The 13,065-nt window shown below is 39.0% G+C and overlaps 1 protein-coding gene across 8 annotated transcripts in view; it reads left to right on the top strand.

Moving 5' to 3' along the window:
• Positions 1-13,065, top strand: part of Foxn2 (forkhead box N2) — a 49,859-nt gene that overhangs the window by 28,602 nt on the left and 8,192 nt on the right. For all 8 annotated transcript variants that reach the window (XM_038318518.2, XM_038318517.2, XM_038318519.2 and 5 more), the window contains 2 exons: positions 4,923-5,017; positions 7,716-7,780. In XM_038318518.2, the coding sequence (XP_038174446.1) occupies positions 4,923-5,017; positions 7,716-7,780 (160 nt within the window). The remainder of the gene's footprint in view (positions 1-4,922; positions 5,018-7,715; positions 7,781-13,065) is intronic.

Raw genomic sequence — 13,065 nt, 5'->3', positions numbered from 1 at the left:
ATAGTATTCACAGCATGCAGAGGGGAATCCTACATCATGTATGTGTGCACTATATGCATATAGGAGCCTACTTAGACCAAAAGGCACTAAATGCCTGGAACTGGAGTTAAAGTGGTTATAAGCCACCATGCAGATGCTGGGAAGTGAACCTAGGTCCTCTGCAAGAGCAGCTAGTGCTCTTAACCTCTCTGCCAACTGTCAGTCCCAGACTTGAACTCCTGATCTTGATCTGCCTGCCTGTTTCCTCAAGTATTTCAGGCCTGTGCTGCCACACCTGCTAATCTGAGCAATTGCAAAGTTCAGAGAAAGAAGTAAGGAGTTAAGAGCTAGAGAATAGGAAAGGATATTATCTCACGTTTAGGTAGAATTTGAGAAAGAGAAATATTTGTCAGTGAAAAACAAGACAAAAATTTGTAATACTAGAGCAAAATTGACACGTTATCACAAGTAAGAGAGAGAAGAAGCAATGAGTGCAGATACCATCAAAGTCCAACTTGGTGGCCACTGATTTTTATGTGAGTGTGTGAGAAGTTGCTTATGGGAACAGAGATAGTCAAAGACATCTGCATCACCAAAGCCCAATCCAGCACAGGTGACAGCTTACAAAACTGGGAACCTGGAACATATTGCCCAACCTGCAGACAACTCAACAGCTTGAGGAATGTCCTTTCTAGGTGGCTCAGTTGATCTACACACCTTCAGGGCAGCTCATTTGGTCTACACCTCTTCAAGGAACAAGCTCAGTTGGTCTCTGCTGCTTTCATTTCGTTCTTAACTTTCAAGGTCTCTGCTTCTTCTAGCTGTGGGGCTTGTCTCAAGGTCTTTGTCACTGCCTAAGAAGAGTGACTCTTGGAATTCTTTGTTTACTCTGGGAGGGAACGACCTAGTAACTCTGTTTTGGGAACTTCCTGAAGGTGTTTTGAGTTGCTTACCTTCTGCTTGAGCTTCCTTGCAGGATAGAATGTTTCAACCCCAGAGGAAATTGCTTGATGTTGAGTAATACTAGTAGAACACTGCTTAATAGTTTGAGATTTAAGAGAGTTGTTGTGTTCAGGGGCAGAGGAAAAGCACCAGTGGACTTACTCATTGACCCAGGCAGATCTTAATGTAGCTCAGGCTGGCCTCTACAGGAACCTGATATGCAACTACGCATTTGAACTCATGATGTTCCTGCCCCCACCTCTCAAGTGTTAGAGTTAAAGTTTTTCATCACCACACCTCAGTGGTGTAGTGGGAGGCTGCTTGTTGGTTCCCAGCTAGTTTAAACCCGAAATAATCACACAGAAACTGTATTAATTAAAACGTTGCTTGGTCCATTAGCTCTAGCTTCTATTTGACTAACTCTTACATATTAATTTAACCCATTTCTATTAATCTGTGTATCGCCATGTGACAGTGGCTTACTGGCAAAGTTTTTGTATGTCTGACTCTGGCCATAGCTCCATGGTGTCTTTCTGACTCTGTCCTTTTCCACTCAACATTCAGCTTAGCTTTCCCTGCCCACCTAAGTTCTGCCTTGCTATAGATCCAAAGCAGTGTCTTTATTCATTAATGCTAATTGCAGCACACAGAGGGGACTCCCACATCACAGTGGTATTTGTTTTGTTTAAATTTATGAACCCTTTTGAGTCGGTGCATCAGAATGTATTTTCCCATACATCTGTGGAAGACAAGTCCACTGTTCTTTCATAAAGTTGAAGTTGGATTTGGTCCCTGAATGAATGTTATCTAGAGGTGGCAGTTCTCCCCACAGAAGGCAAGGTCTACTTTCTGTTCCTTTGTATTATATTCTCCATACCACTTCAGAAAAATCAGATCTAAGGAAAGGGTCGAGTCTGTTCTCCCGGTCTGGGGATCAAACTCACAGCCCTTGCATATGCTTGGCAATTTTTTGCCACTGAGCTACATTCCCAGTCAACATCCAAATCTTACGTTTTTCTGAATTTTTATTAAATGTAAGCGAACATTATGACTGAAATTTTAGTCTGTAAACAGAATTAAATTTTGCCTAGTTTAGTTACAGTTTTAATGTTTTGTAATTTGGCGATTCTATAGCTATATGAAAAGACCTGACAAGACAGAACTTTTAATATATAAGGCAAGAACGTAACATTTCAGAAATAGTAATATTATCTTCTCAGAATTTATTATTTGAAACTTTTATTAAGATGAATCTTTGCAGTTTAACCGTTAATGTATTCCTTTCTACAAAACCTTCAGTGGTTTTTCAATCAGTCTTAAAGTTTAAAAATTAGCCGGGCGGTGGTGGCGCACGCCTTTAATCCCAGCACTCGGGAGGCAGAGGCAGGCGGATCTCTGAGTTCGAGGCCAGCCTGGTCTACAACAGCTAGTTCCAGGACAGGCTCTAGAAACTACAGGGAAACCCTGTCTCGAAAAAACCAAAAAAAAAAAAAAAAAAAAAAAAAAAGTTTAAAAATTAATGATGGTAAATGAGAAAATGCATATTTTCTGTTTTCAGCATCCAGGCACTTTGTTTCTTACAGACAAATTTCATTTTAGAACAAGATTTCTAAAACTTTTATCATTTGCGCCTCATTATTTAAGTAAATTTTAAGTGAGATTTAGTCAGAAATTCTTTTTTGCAGATTCTAAAATATAGATGAGCAAATTCATAGTTCGTCTCTTGTTACTGATGGCTCGTGAACAGACCAGTGGAAGGAAGTGCTGCCATGGCAACATAAGCAGACTGTTATTTGAAACTACTGAAACTGCAAATTCTCAGTTTTACAATTTGGTGCTTCAAGGAAATAGCTTTTTCTACTGTGATCAAAAACAATTTTGAGACTTTCTACTATAGAATTTGAAAACAAGACTTTAAACAGTTTGCAGGAATATCAAGGTAGAACATGGGTAGTTATTGATGGAATTGTCTTAGTCAATGTAAGAAAAATTATTTGTGTATATGAAACCTAATTGGAACAAAGGATGTGTGTTGACAGTTTTATTTCCCAATTGTCAAAAAACATATCTATCATTTGTCTAAATGACTGAACAAAACTCTAAGTTAGTTTTTAATCACTTAGTCTAAAAATACATTTGCATGCAAATCTTAACATTTCTTGGAAAAACTTGTCAGTTGCTTGGTTTTTCTTGTTATTTTTGTTTGTTAGTTTTTAGGCACCGTGTGTGTGTAAATAAATTATATAGTGCTGTCTGGGACAGAACTCATTATATAGACCAGGCTGGCCTCGAACTTGAGACAGTCCTCCTGCCTTTGCCTCTCAGGTACTTGAATCACACCACCTGACCTCAATTCTTTGCCTTTTCTGTGGTGCCTTGACACTGAGTGCCACAGAGATGACTCTCCTGATCATTCCTCCCTGTGTGACTATTGTAAGACACGCCAGTTCTCCTTCTGCATGTCTCGGTTGCTCAGTTGTCAGGGTGTTTAAAACTGTCCTGTCTGAGTGCATGGGCTTCTCTGGAGATGAGGAGCTTTTCCCCGTAAGTTAGTTTTGGCCCTTACTACTTATTACCTAAACCTTTTTGAAATTTACTTTTGTTCTTATTAGGGTTTTGTTGTTGTTGCTACTGCTGCTGTTGTTTGAGACAGTGTCTTTCAGTATAGCGCTGGCTGTCCTGGAACTCACTCTGTAGACCAGGCTTGCCTTGAATTCACAGAGATCCACTTGCCTCTGCCTTCCAAGTGCTAGGATTAAAGGTGTGTGCCACCAGTGCCCAGCTCTATTGTTTGGTATCATTAATCCCCTTCACCTAGCATTCAATAAATACCCTATGGCAATTTCAGAATATCCAATTAATGTTCATTTATTTTGATCTGTGTTACTTGGCTATGTTACTTTATTGAATCCCATTACAAGTCACTTGGATCTTTGTTTTATTTTGTGGGTAAAATGTGAAATGCCTGACTCTCACATTGTTTTATCTCATTTCACATAATCATAATAAGTAGCAATAAATATCTTGGGCTTTTAAGTTTTTTTAATTTCATATTGTATGTGTACATGTGTGTGAGAGTACCAGCAGAGGTCGACGAGGACACAGATCCCCCAGAACTGCAGTTATGTGTAGTTGTGAGCTCTATAGTATGGGTGCTGGGAACCAAGCTTGGGATTATTGCACGTACAGTGCAGTATATTATTTACTGCTGAACTATCTCCAGCTGCAAGCCTTATATTTTAAACTTGTGGAACAATATTTTTTGATCATGCCACTTTATAAAAATGACACAGTACTCAAAGATAAAAGGGTCTCAATCGTAGACTAACTGCTGCGAGAAAGAGTTTAGGGATGGAAGCAATGTGGAGATAATCACATTAAACCTTACATTATATAAGATTTTATACAAGGAAGGGGTAGGGGAAAGGAAATGAGTAAGTTTGTTTCCAAAGAGTTATTAATGTAGTTAGTTGTAAAGTACAACTTAAATTTTAAGATTTTTTGCAATATGAAAAGCATAGGCTCAGTGAGATGGCTTAGAAGGTAAAGGCACTACTTACTGCTGAGCCTCAGGGGCCTGGATTTTGATTCACTCAGGAAAAGGAGAGGACTAATTCCTTCAAATTCTCCTCCTATCCGCACTCATGGCTTATCTTTCTCCCCATAAATGAATAAGTTTAAGCTTTATAGACGCTTGGGTATAAATAAGTTTTAACGTCTCTCATCTTTTGGTTAGAGTAAACTGTATTTCATTGTGAGTGCAATCAGTCATGTATAACAGACTCACATCTACTTGAGGGGTATGGGGAAGTATGTGTGAGTATTGCAGCGGATCAGCATCTAGCAGCAGGCACAGTGGTAACTGCTGCGTCTCCAGCCTTCACTTCAGCCTTGGTGTGTACTCAGCAGGTGGGAGGGTCCCCCATATTCTTACTCAGCAGAGTCTGATAAACCGTGATACATAAAAGTTCAGGCTTTAATTCTTCCACACTTTTTTCTAGGTTAATGGAAAAGGTTCCTTATGGTGTGTTGATCCAGAATATAAGCCCAATCTTATGCAGGCCTTGAAGAAGCAACCTTTTTCCTCTCCACAGAGGTAAGCACTTTCTGTGTGATTTAGATTTATTGTGTGAAATGGAGAAAACAAAGTCATACAGACTTGTTTTATTTGTGCATTTATTAATTGTATAGAGAAGTATTTACAGATAACATTAACCTAAGGTATTTTCCTCTTGGTTAATTTCTTTTTTTCTAGGAAATGAAATGTTGTGACTTATTTGATTGCACTGTGTAAAGAGGCCACCGTGGTTGGTTAAATTAAAAAAAAGAACAGCCAATAGCTAGGAAGGAGGTATAGGCAAGATTTTCAGACAGAGTGCTCTGGAAAGAAAGGGAGTCACCAGCTGGATGTCATAGGAAGCAGAACATGGAGAAGGAGAGGTAAAAGCCATGAGCCACGTGGCAGCATGTAGATAAATAGAAGCAAGTTAAGCTATCGGCTGAGGTTTCATAATTAATAAGTCTCAGTGTTGTTATTTGGGAGCTGGCTGGTGAGATGGAAAGGCACCCAATGTGGGGCACCAGATATAATGAATATCTAAATTGTTTCAGTATAATAAAAACTCAGGAGTCAGAAATTAGATAAAGACCTCATAAATCTAAAGACAGATGAGAGTCAGTTGACTGACCCTCTCTCCTTCGGAAATTCCTTGAAAATCCTTTCCTCTCTCTTCCTATCCTCTCTAGCAGACCAAGTCCTCCAAGAAATCTGTGGCTAATCCCAGTCAGTCAAATGCTGACTTTGTTCTTTGATTCAAGATGACCTTATTGGCACAGTGGAATGCCTGTATGCACAATTCTCCCCCAACAATAAAATGCTAGATGGTTGAATATAAATTCTCAGTAATAAAGTCAGTGCAATATAAGTAAGCTAAATAAATTATATGACTTCATTTGCAAAAAAGACTCCTTTTAATTGTTGCATGTTGATAATGACTTACTCAATAAATTAAATGCATATTTAAATTTTTAAAATAAGATGATTCACAGTTTATAATCATAGCATTTTTGATACATCATTTAAAGTTTTTTTTTAAATGTTTATTTATTTATTATGTATACAAAATTCTGTCTGTGTGTATGCCTGCAGGCCAGAAGAGGGCACCAGACCCCATTACAGATGGTTGTGAGCCACCATGTGGTTGCTGGGAATTGAACTCAGGACCTTTGGAAGAGCAGGCAGTGCTCTTAACCTCTGAGCCATCTCTCCAGCCCCATTTAAAGTTTCTTTTTCCTATTTATTTTGTTTTGCTTCATTTCATCTTGGTGAGATGTGTCTCATGTTGTCTGAGTGATCCATTGCTGTGAAGAGACACTTCTTACAAAAGAAAACATTTAATTGGGGGCTTCTAGTTTCTGAGGATTAGTCCGTTATCATGGCAGGAAGCATGGCACTGGAGCAGTAGCTGAGATCTTTACATCCTTATCCACAGGCAGCAGGCAGAGAGAGAAAGACTGGGCTTGGAATGTACTTTTGAAATTTAAACAAGTATACATCTATTCCAAGAAGGACAGACCTCCTAATCCTTTCCAAATAGTTCCAGTTAGTTCTGCACTGGGGACAAAATGTGCAAGTATATGAGCAAATGGGGACCAAAACCCACCAGGCAGCTCATTGGAGTGCTGTGGGACCAATGCTTGCCAGCCTGTCTGTTTGAAGTTGATGATTCTCCTCCAGAATATTTCATATTTAAAAACTGAAGTTTAAAATTTTAAAAGTTTGTCAAGTAAAATAATGTTTTGCAGGTTTTTATGTTGTTGTTTTCAGGAAAATGATGTTTGAATGTATTTTCTTACATCTTCCCCTGTCTTTAGTTTTTCTCATTTTGTTAAATCTGGACATTATATTACCTCTCCAAATCTGATTTTAAATCTTTTTTCTAAGGAAACCTTAAGGAATCTTATAATTCTATGATGTATATTTATTTGTAATGCAGTTTGCCTTATTAAGATAAACCTTAGGGGGTAGTCTTTGATGCTTAATTTATTTTTCAAAAGTCTGAAAGTTTATTAATTTTCAAATACATACTTAGAGAGAAAATTAAAATCTTACTGCAACAAATTCAGAATTTCGCATTGTAATTCATTTAAATTCTTAGGTAATACTGGTGCTTATGAGATATTCTATTTAAGTAATAATTTAGAGCTGAAGGAACTGTCTGTAATGTTGGCGAATGTGACTGATATGTAAAAGCTGAATAGGAAATAAACTTTTAATATCATTTAAAATATTTTTCTCTACTATCACAAATAGAGCCCCCCCCCAAAAAAAAAAAAGTTTTACTTTTTGCACTAAAAAACATCCTGGAAACTTAACTTTGTGTGATTATTATATAGAATTTTTCTTAAGTACTTGTTTTGATAAATTCTTAGTGTTAAACTATATAACTATTAGTATTATATCAAATTTTAAAATATAGTACTGAATTCTTATATTTATTGTTCAGGGCATTAAAAATACATTACTATGTAACTGGTACAGAAATACTATATGAGAAATGTAATTGTTTCTGTTTTACAAATGAAGAAATTAAGAGAAATTGTTTTAACAATAGCAGAATAACTGTTTTAGTCTTGACCCCGTGCACTTCAGCAGCCCTTTCTGAACTGAGTGCTGTGAGCAAAGAGAACAAGGAAAACTTAATTGTTGTGGTTTTGTGGTGTATTCTAGTTGTGCCTGTGACTTGGTTCTGTAGAAGCAAGTAAGCACATCTGTCTTCCTCCCTGTTTTTTAGTGGTTCTTTATCACCTCACTACTTGAGCTCTGTTCTCAAGCAAAGTCAAGTGCAAACTCTTAAAGGTATGTATGAAAACCTCCAAAGTCACATTTACCAACATTTGGTTAATGTATATGTACTTGTTTTTTAGTAACTCGTGATGAATAGGCATTTTATCTTCCTCTTCATTGATTTTTATGTTACGTCTTTATGTATATTTTTTCTTGAAAGTAGAATTTAATTTCTTAGTAATATCATTGGAGTTACTTCTGTGTATTCTTATGTGGCCCATTGTAACTTTACATTTATGAAATAGTTGAAAAGAAACTATCAGTAATATTTTGAGGCAGAGTGTCTGTCACGTAGTAGTAGTTAGCTGCAGCAGAGACCTGCATGTTACTCCTTTGGTTTTTGCCTCCTGGTTTGTAAATTATAAAATACTTGTGACCGTTGTTAAAGAATTTCGCCATCCCTTAGATTAGGATGAAGTTCCAAATATTTTTATAGGTTATATCTGAAAAACTTAAAGACTTCTTTTTTTTTTTTTTTTTTTTTTTTTGGGTTTTTCGAGACAAGGTTTCTCTGCAGCTTTTTTAGAGCCTGTCCTGGAACTAGCTCTTGTAGACCAGGCTGGCCTTGAACTCACAGAGATCCGCCTGCCTCTGCCTCCCTGTGCTGGGATTAAAGGCGTGCGCCACCACCGCCCGGCTTTAAGACTTCTTTTAAAGGAAGTTACACACACACACACACTTAGTTTTTATGGCATTTTTTTGTACTTTAGTGGTTTGGGGTTAATCTTCCCTCACCAACATTCTATCTGCCTTGGTCCCCACTCCCACCTCAATTCTTCCATCCCCAGTGTTCCCCTTTCCTTCCTTCCCTCCCTCCCTCCCTCCTTCTTCCTTCCTTCTTTCCTTCTTCGCTCTGGCTTTCTCTGGCTGGCCTGGAACTCTATACAGACCAGGCTAGCCTCAAACTCATTGAGACCCAACAGCTTCTGCCTCCCAAGTTTTGGGATTTTGCCACCATGCCCTTCTCATCCACTTTTTATGTCAGTATCACCTGTGTTTATTACCCCCTTTCCATGGGTCCCGTACCAGTGTCCAGCATCTGCACTGTCTCGTTCTCACAGAGACACATATGTGAAAATTAGAAGCTAAGCTCTGTGTATGGAAGTGAACGTGCTCTGTCTCATCTTTCTCAGCCTGGGTTCCTATAGTATTTCCACTTCCATCCATTTCCTCAAGTTGTGTAATTGTATTTTCCTTCTCTGCTGGGTTGTATATATGTACCACATTTTCATTAGTTATTCATGCTGGTAGACATCTAGCTGATCATATCTCTTTGCTGTTGTGAATACAGCAGCCGTGAACATAGATGTACACGTTTCTCAGTAGTTTCTCCAGTAAAGCATGGAGGTCTATGGGTATATACCCAGGAGTGTAATAGCTGGGTCATAGCAGTTTCTGTCTTTAGTCTTTTGGAAATTTCCACACTGATTTTCAGAGTAGCTGCAGGAGTTGATACTCTTAACCAACAGTAAATAATGCTTATGCTTTCTCCACGCCCACCAGCATTTGTTGTCTGTAGTGATGAGGCGAGCAGGCCTACTTTTGTCCTGCCCGGCTCCCACACAGCTAGCTTTACAACCGAAATAACAACACACAAATTGTATTCATTTAAACACTGCCTGGCCCATTAGTTCCAGCCTCTTATTGGCTAATTATCACATCTTGATTAACCCATTTCTAATAATGTGTATAGCACCACAAGGTGGTGGCTTACTGGGAAGATTCTAACCTTCCATCTTGGAGAGGAGAGCTATGGCGTCTGCCTTGGAGAGGAGAGTCATGCGTCTGCCTGACTCTGCTTTCTTTCTCCCACAATTCTGTTTGGTCTACTCCACCTACCTGAGTTTGCCCTATCAACTAGGCCAAGGCAGTTTCTTTATTAACCAATGAAAGTCACACATAGACAGATGACCCTCCTCCATCAGTTGTCGCTTGTTTTCACAGCCGCTCTGACGTTGGCAAGTTGAAATCTCCCAGTTTCTTTGTTTGTGTTAAATAGGGTTTCATATAGCCCAGCTGGCTTTTTAACTTGCTATGTAGTTAAGGATGACTTTGAACTTCTGATCTTTCTCCTTCCACCTCCAAAGTACTGGAGTGAGAGGCATGCGCCATGCCAAGTTTATATTGCGCTGAGGATCAAATCAGGACTTCATTTGTGCTAGGCAACTACTGTACCAGCTATGAACTAGATTCCCAGCCGTCTGTGGCTCAGTTTTTGATTTGGTTGTTCGTTACTTTTTTTGTTTTGTTTTAGTTTTTTGAATTCTCTGTCATATGTAACTGGGAAAACAACTCTTACACCCTGCAGGCTGTCTTCTTCACTCAGAGTCAATTGCCTTATCTGCTATGCAGAGAGACGCTGTTTAATTTCGAGAGCTCCCATTTGTTGATGGTTGGTCTTCCTTCCTTTGTGACTGGAGTCTATTCAGAAAGACCTTACCTATGCTTGCATCTCCAAGTATTTGCCCTAATCTTTCCTCTAGCAGCTTCAGAATTAAGGGAATTCTTTTTCTATGTTGTAAAAGCAAAACCAAACGTATATTGTTTCTTGTCTGCAAGTGCTGAGGGTTAGAGCCTCAGCTGGCAAGCTCCACACTCAGGAACGTCTTTCAGTGGTGTTCTTCCCTGCTCACAATTAGTAGATAGATTAGCACACTTGGGTTTTTGTAGTGTTGTTATTTCAATTCTTAAAACACTTCCATGTCCTTCAGAAATGAAAAATCTCACAGTAGAGCCTTTCGGCTGTCAGATATTTGGCTCTTTGAAGCTTGTAAAGCTGAACTTTGGAGGCATTGTGCGTCCTGTAAAAATAAGGGAGGGAGAAGCTTCAGAGAAACCTTTGCAAAGAAATTTAGTGGATAGGAATCTATTTCTGATGACCCTCTGCTCCAGTAAAGATGGTGTCTGTTTCCTGTTACCTGCATGGGTAGGTAGAAGGGGTCTCTACCTGCAGGCATTGCTGAGACACTTTTTGTTTTGTTTTGTTTTGTTTTGTTTTGTTTTGTTTTTCAAGACAGGGTTTCCCTGTAGTTTCTAGAGCCTGTCCTGGAACTAGCTCTTGTAGACCAGGCTGGCCTCTAACTCAGAGATCTGCCTGCCTCTGCCTCCCGAGTGCTGGGATTAAAGGCGTGTGCCACCACCGCCCTGCTTGCTGAGACACTTTTATCTTTATATCCGGGTGACTTCTGGGTCTTACCCTCAAGCTCACTTCATCCAGGTTCTGAGACATACTGGGTTTTGTGAATTCTGGGCTTTCTTAGAATCTCTTCTTGCTTTTGTTTCATTCCTTCCAAATTTGGTTTCTTCCTATGGAATTATTTCTCTTCGTTCCATCTTGTGTTTCTGTCCCTTCCTGTGACATCTCACCTCCATGGCTACAGCAACTTCTTTTAACCCTTGCTTAAGAGTATGAGCCTTATTCCCCCAGCCATGAGCTAGGTGGGGAGGGTTGATACTCTAGATTAAAACAGTTCTAGGCCTGTTCTGGACTTGAACACAAAGTTCTGAATTTTAAGAGGCAAAACATAATGTTTAAAAGTTTATGAAAGTTCATATTTCAATTCAGCTGGTTAGGGCATATTTATAATGAGAAAATTTGTCCCTCCTTCTCTTAAATTGTTTCTGGAGATGTTTGAAAAATAACCAAGTAGATCAAACATTTGTCACAAGTAATTGAGTTCCTACACTGTGCCCTAAGAGCCTTGAGATTTGCAGAGGTGACATTCTGGCCAACCTGCTTCCAGAAACATTTTTCCAGAGGTATTGCTTAGTAGTAGCATATTTGCTTCACACGGAAAGAGTCCTGGGTTTGATCCCCAGCAACACACCCCTGAAAAAGAGGAAGAGAAAAGAGAGAAGTAGATTAACTGAAAGTTGGCTTTCAAGCAGAAAGGCTTTTCTAAGGAAGGAAGAAAGAAAGCTGGGCTATGGTGGTGCATGCTTTTATAAAATCCCAGGACTTGGGAGACAGAGGCTGATGGATCTCTTGAGTTAAAGACCAACCTGGCCTAAACAGCTAGTGGAACAGAATGGCCAGGACGGCACAGAGAAACCCTGTCTCGAAAAACAAACAAAACAACAAAGACTAAGAAGGCATAGTTCAAAAGGTAGAAGGTAACCGTGTGACCGGGCAAAGTGGCACATACCTGTAATCTCCTCAGTTGGAAGCTGAGGCAGGATTACTGAAAAATTGAAGTTAGCTTGAGCTGTAGAGTAAGACTGAGTAAGACTGTTTTAAAAAAACAAAACATTTTTTAAAAAGGGGGGTAGAGGAAGGAAGTGAACTGTTCTGATGGATCTCTGTTTGACCCAGTTACAACATCAGTAGTGTGTCTTGACTGCAAGTGATTTGAATGTCAAATTGCGGTTTACAAATGAGCTAGACATGCTACTGTATGATGTAACTAAAGGTGTTGCAGCTTTTCAGAAATAGTGTAAGCACTCTGAAGGAAAAAAATAACATTATTATAAAGGATTTTCGATTGTGATCATTAGCAAATATAGGCATCCATTCTGTTTAAATTTAACACCAAAGCTGATTAGTTGTACCACCAATAAAAATTGTAGTTGCTACCAAGAGGATTTTTGTTGGTTAAAAGAAGTTCAAGATTCTACTTTGGACAAATCCCTGTTAATTATATTCTTGAATCCTATAATGGTTTGGATTTTTAATGTTGAAATTAAATTGGTTCAGAGTTAATTGCCAAGTATGGCAGGAAGCCTTTTTCTTTAAAGAGTGCTTGCTGCTTTTGCGAGGACCTATTTCTATCACCCAAGTCAAATGGCTCATAGTTGTCTGGAACTACAGCTCTAAGGATCCAACAACCTCTTTTGGCCTCAGCAGGCACTGTTTGCACATATGTGCATACATAAATAAAAATCTTTTTAACAAAGAATACAAATACACACTAACTTTAAATGAGAAGAGTTTTAGGCGTCTGAATCATGGATGATAAAATCCCTGTGATTTTCTTTGTTAGAGTCTCTCGCTCCCCTCCCCCCCCACACACACTTTTTTTTTTTTTTTTAAACAAAATTGGGAACAAGATTAGATCCTAACTCATGGAGGGAAAATTTATTTATGGACTAGTAGCCCTGCTACATTGTGACTTGTGCCAGGACACGTGGCTGGGCACGAGGGGTTTAAAATCCAGCCCACCCTCCACTCATTTAGCTATGCTCCACGAGCCGGGAACACTTACTTGAAAAACTGCTTGCCTTTTTCCCAGTTCACAGTATGACAGTATGTTGTAGCTGTATATTTTTTTCAAAAGCATGATGAACTCTATCAGATTGTC

The sequence above is a fragment of the Arvicola amphibius genome, chromosome 2, assembly GCF_903992535.2.
Source record: "Arvicola amphibius chromosome 2, mArvAmp1.2, whole genome shotgun sequence".
NCBI classification, from domain to species: Eukaryota; Metazoa; Chordata; class Mammalia; order Rodentia; family Cricetidae; genus Arvicola; species Arvicola amphibius.
This window is presented reverse-complemented; position numbering and strand designations above follow the sequence as displayed.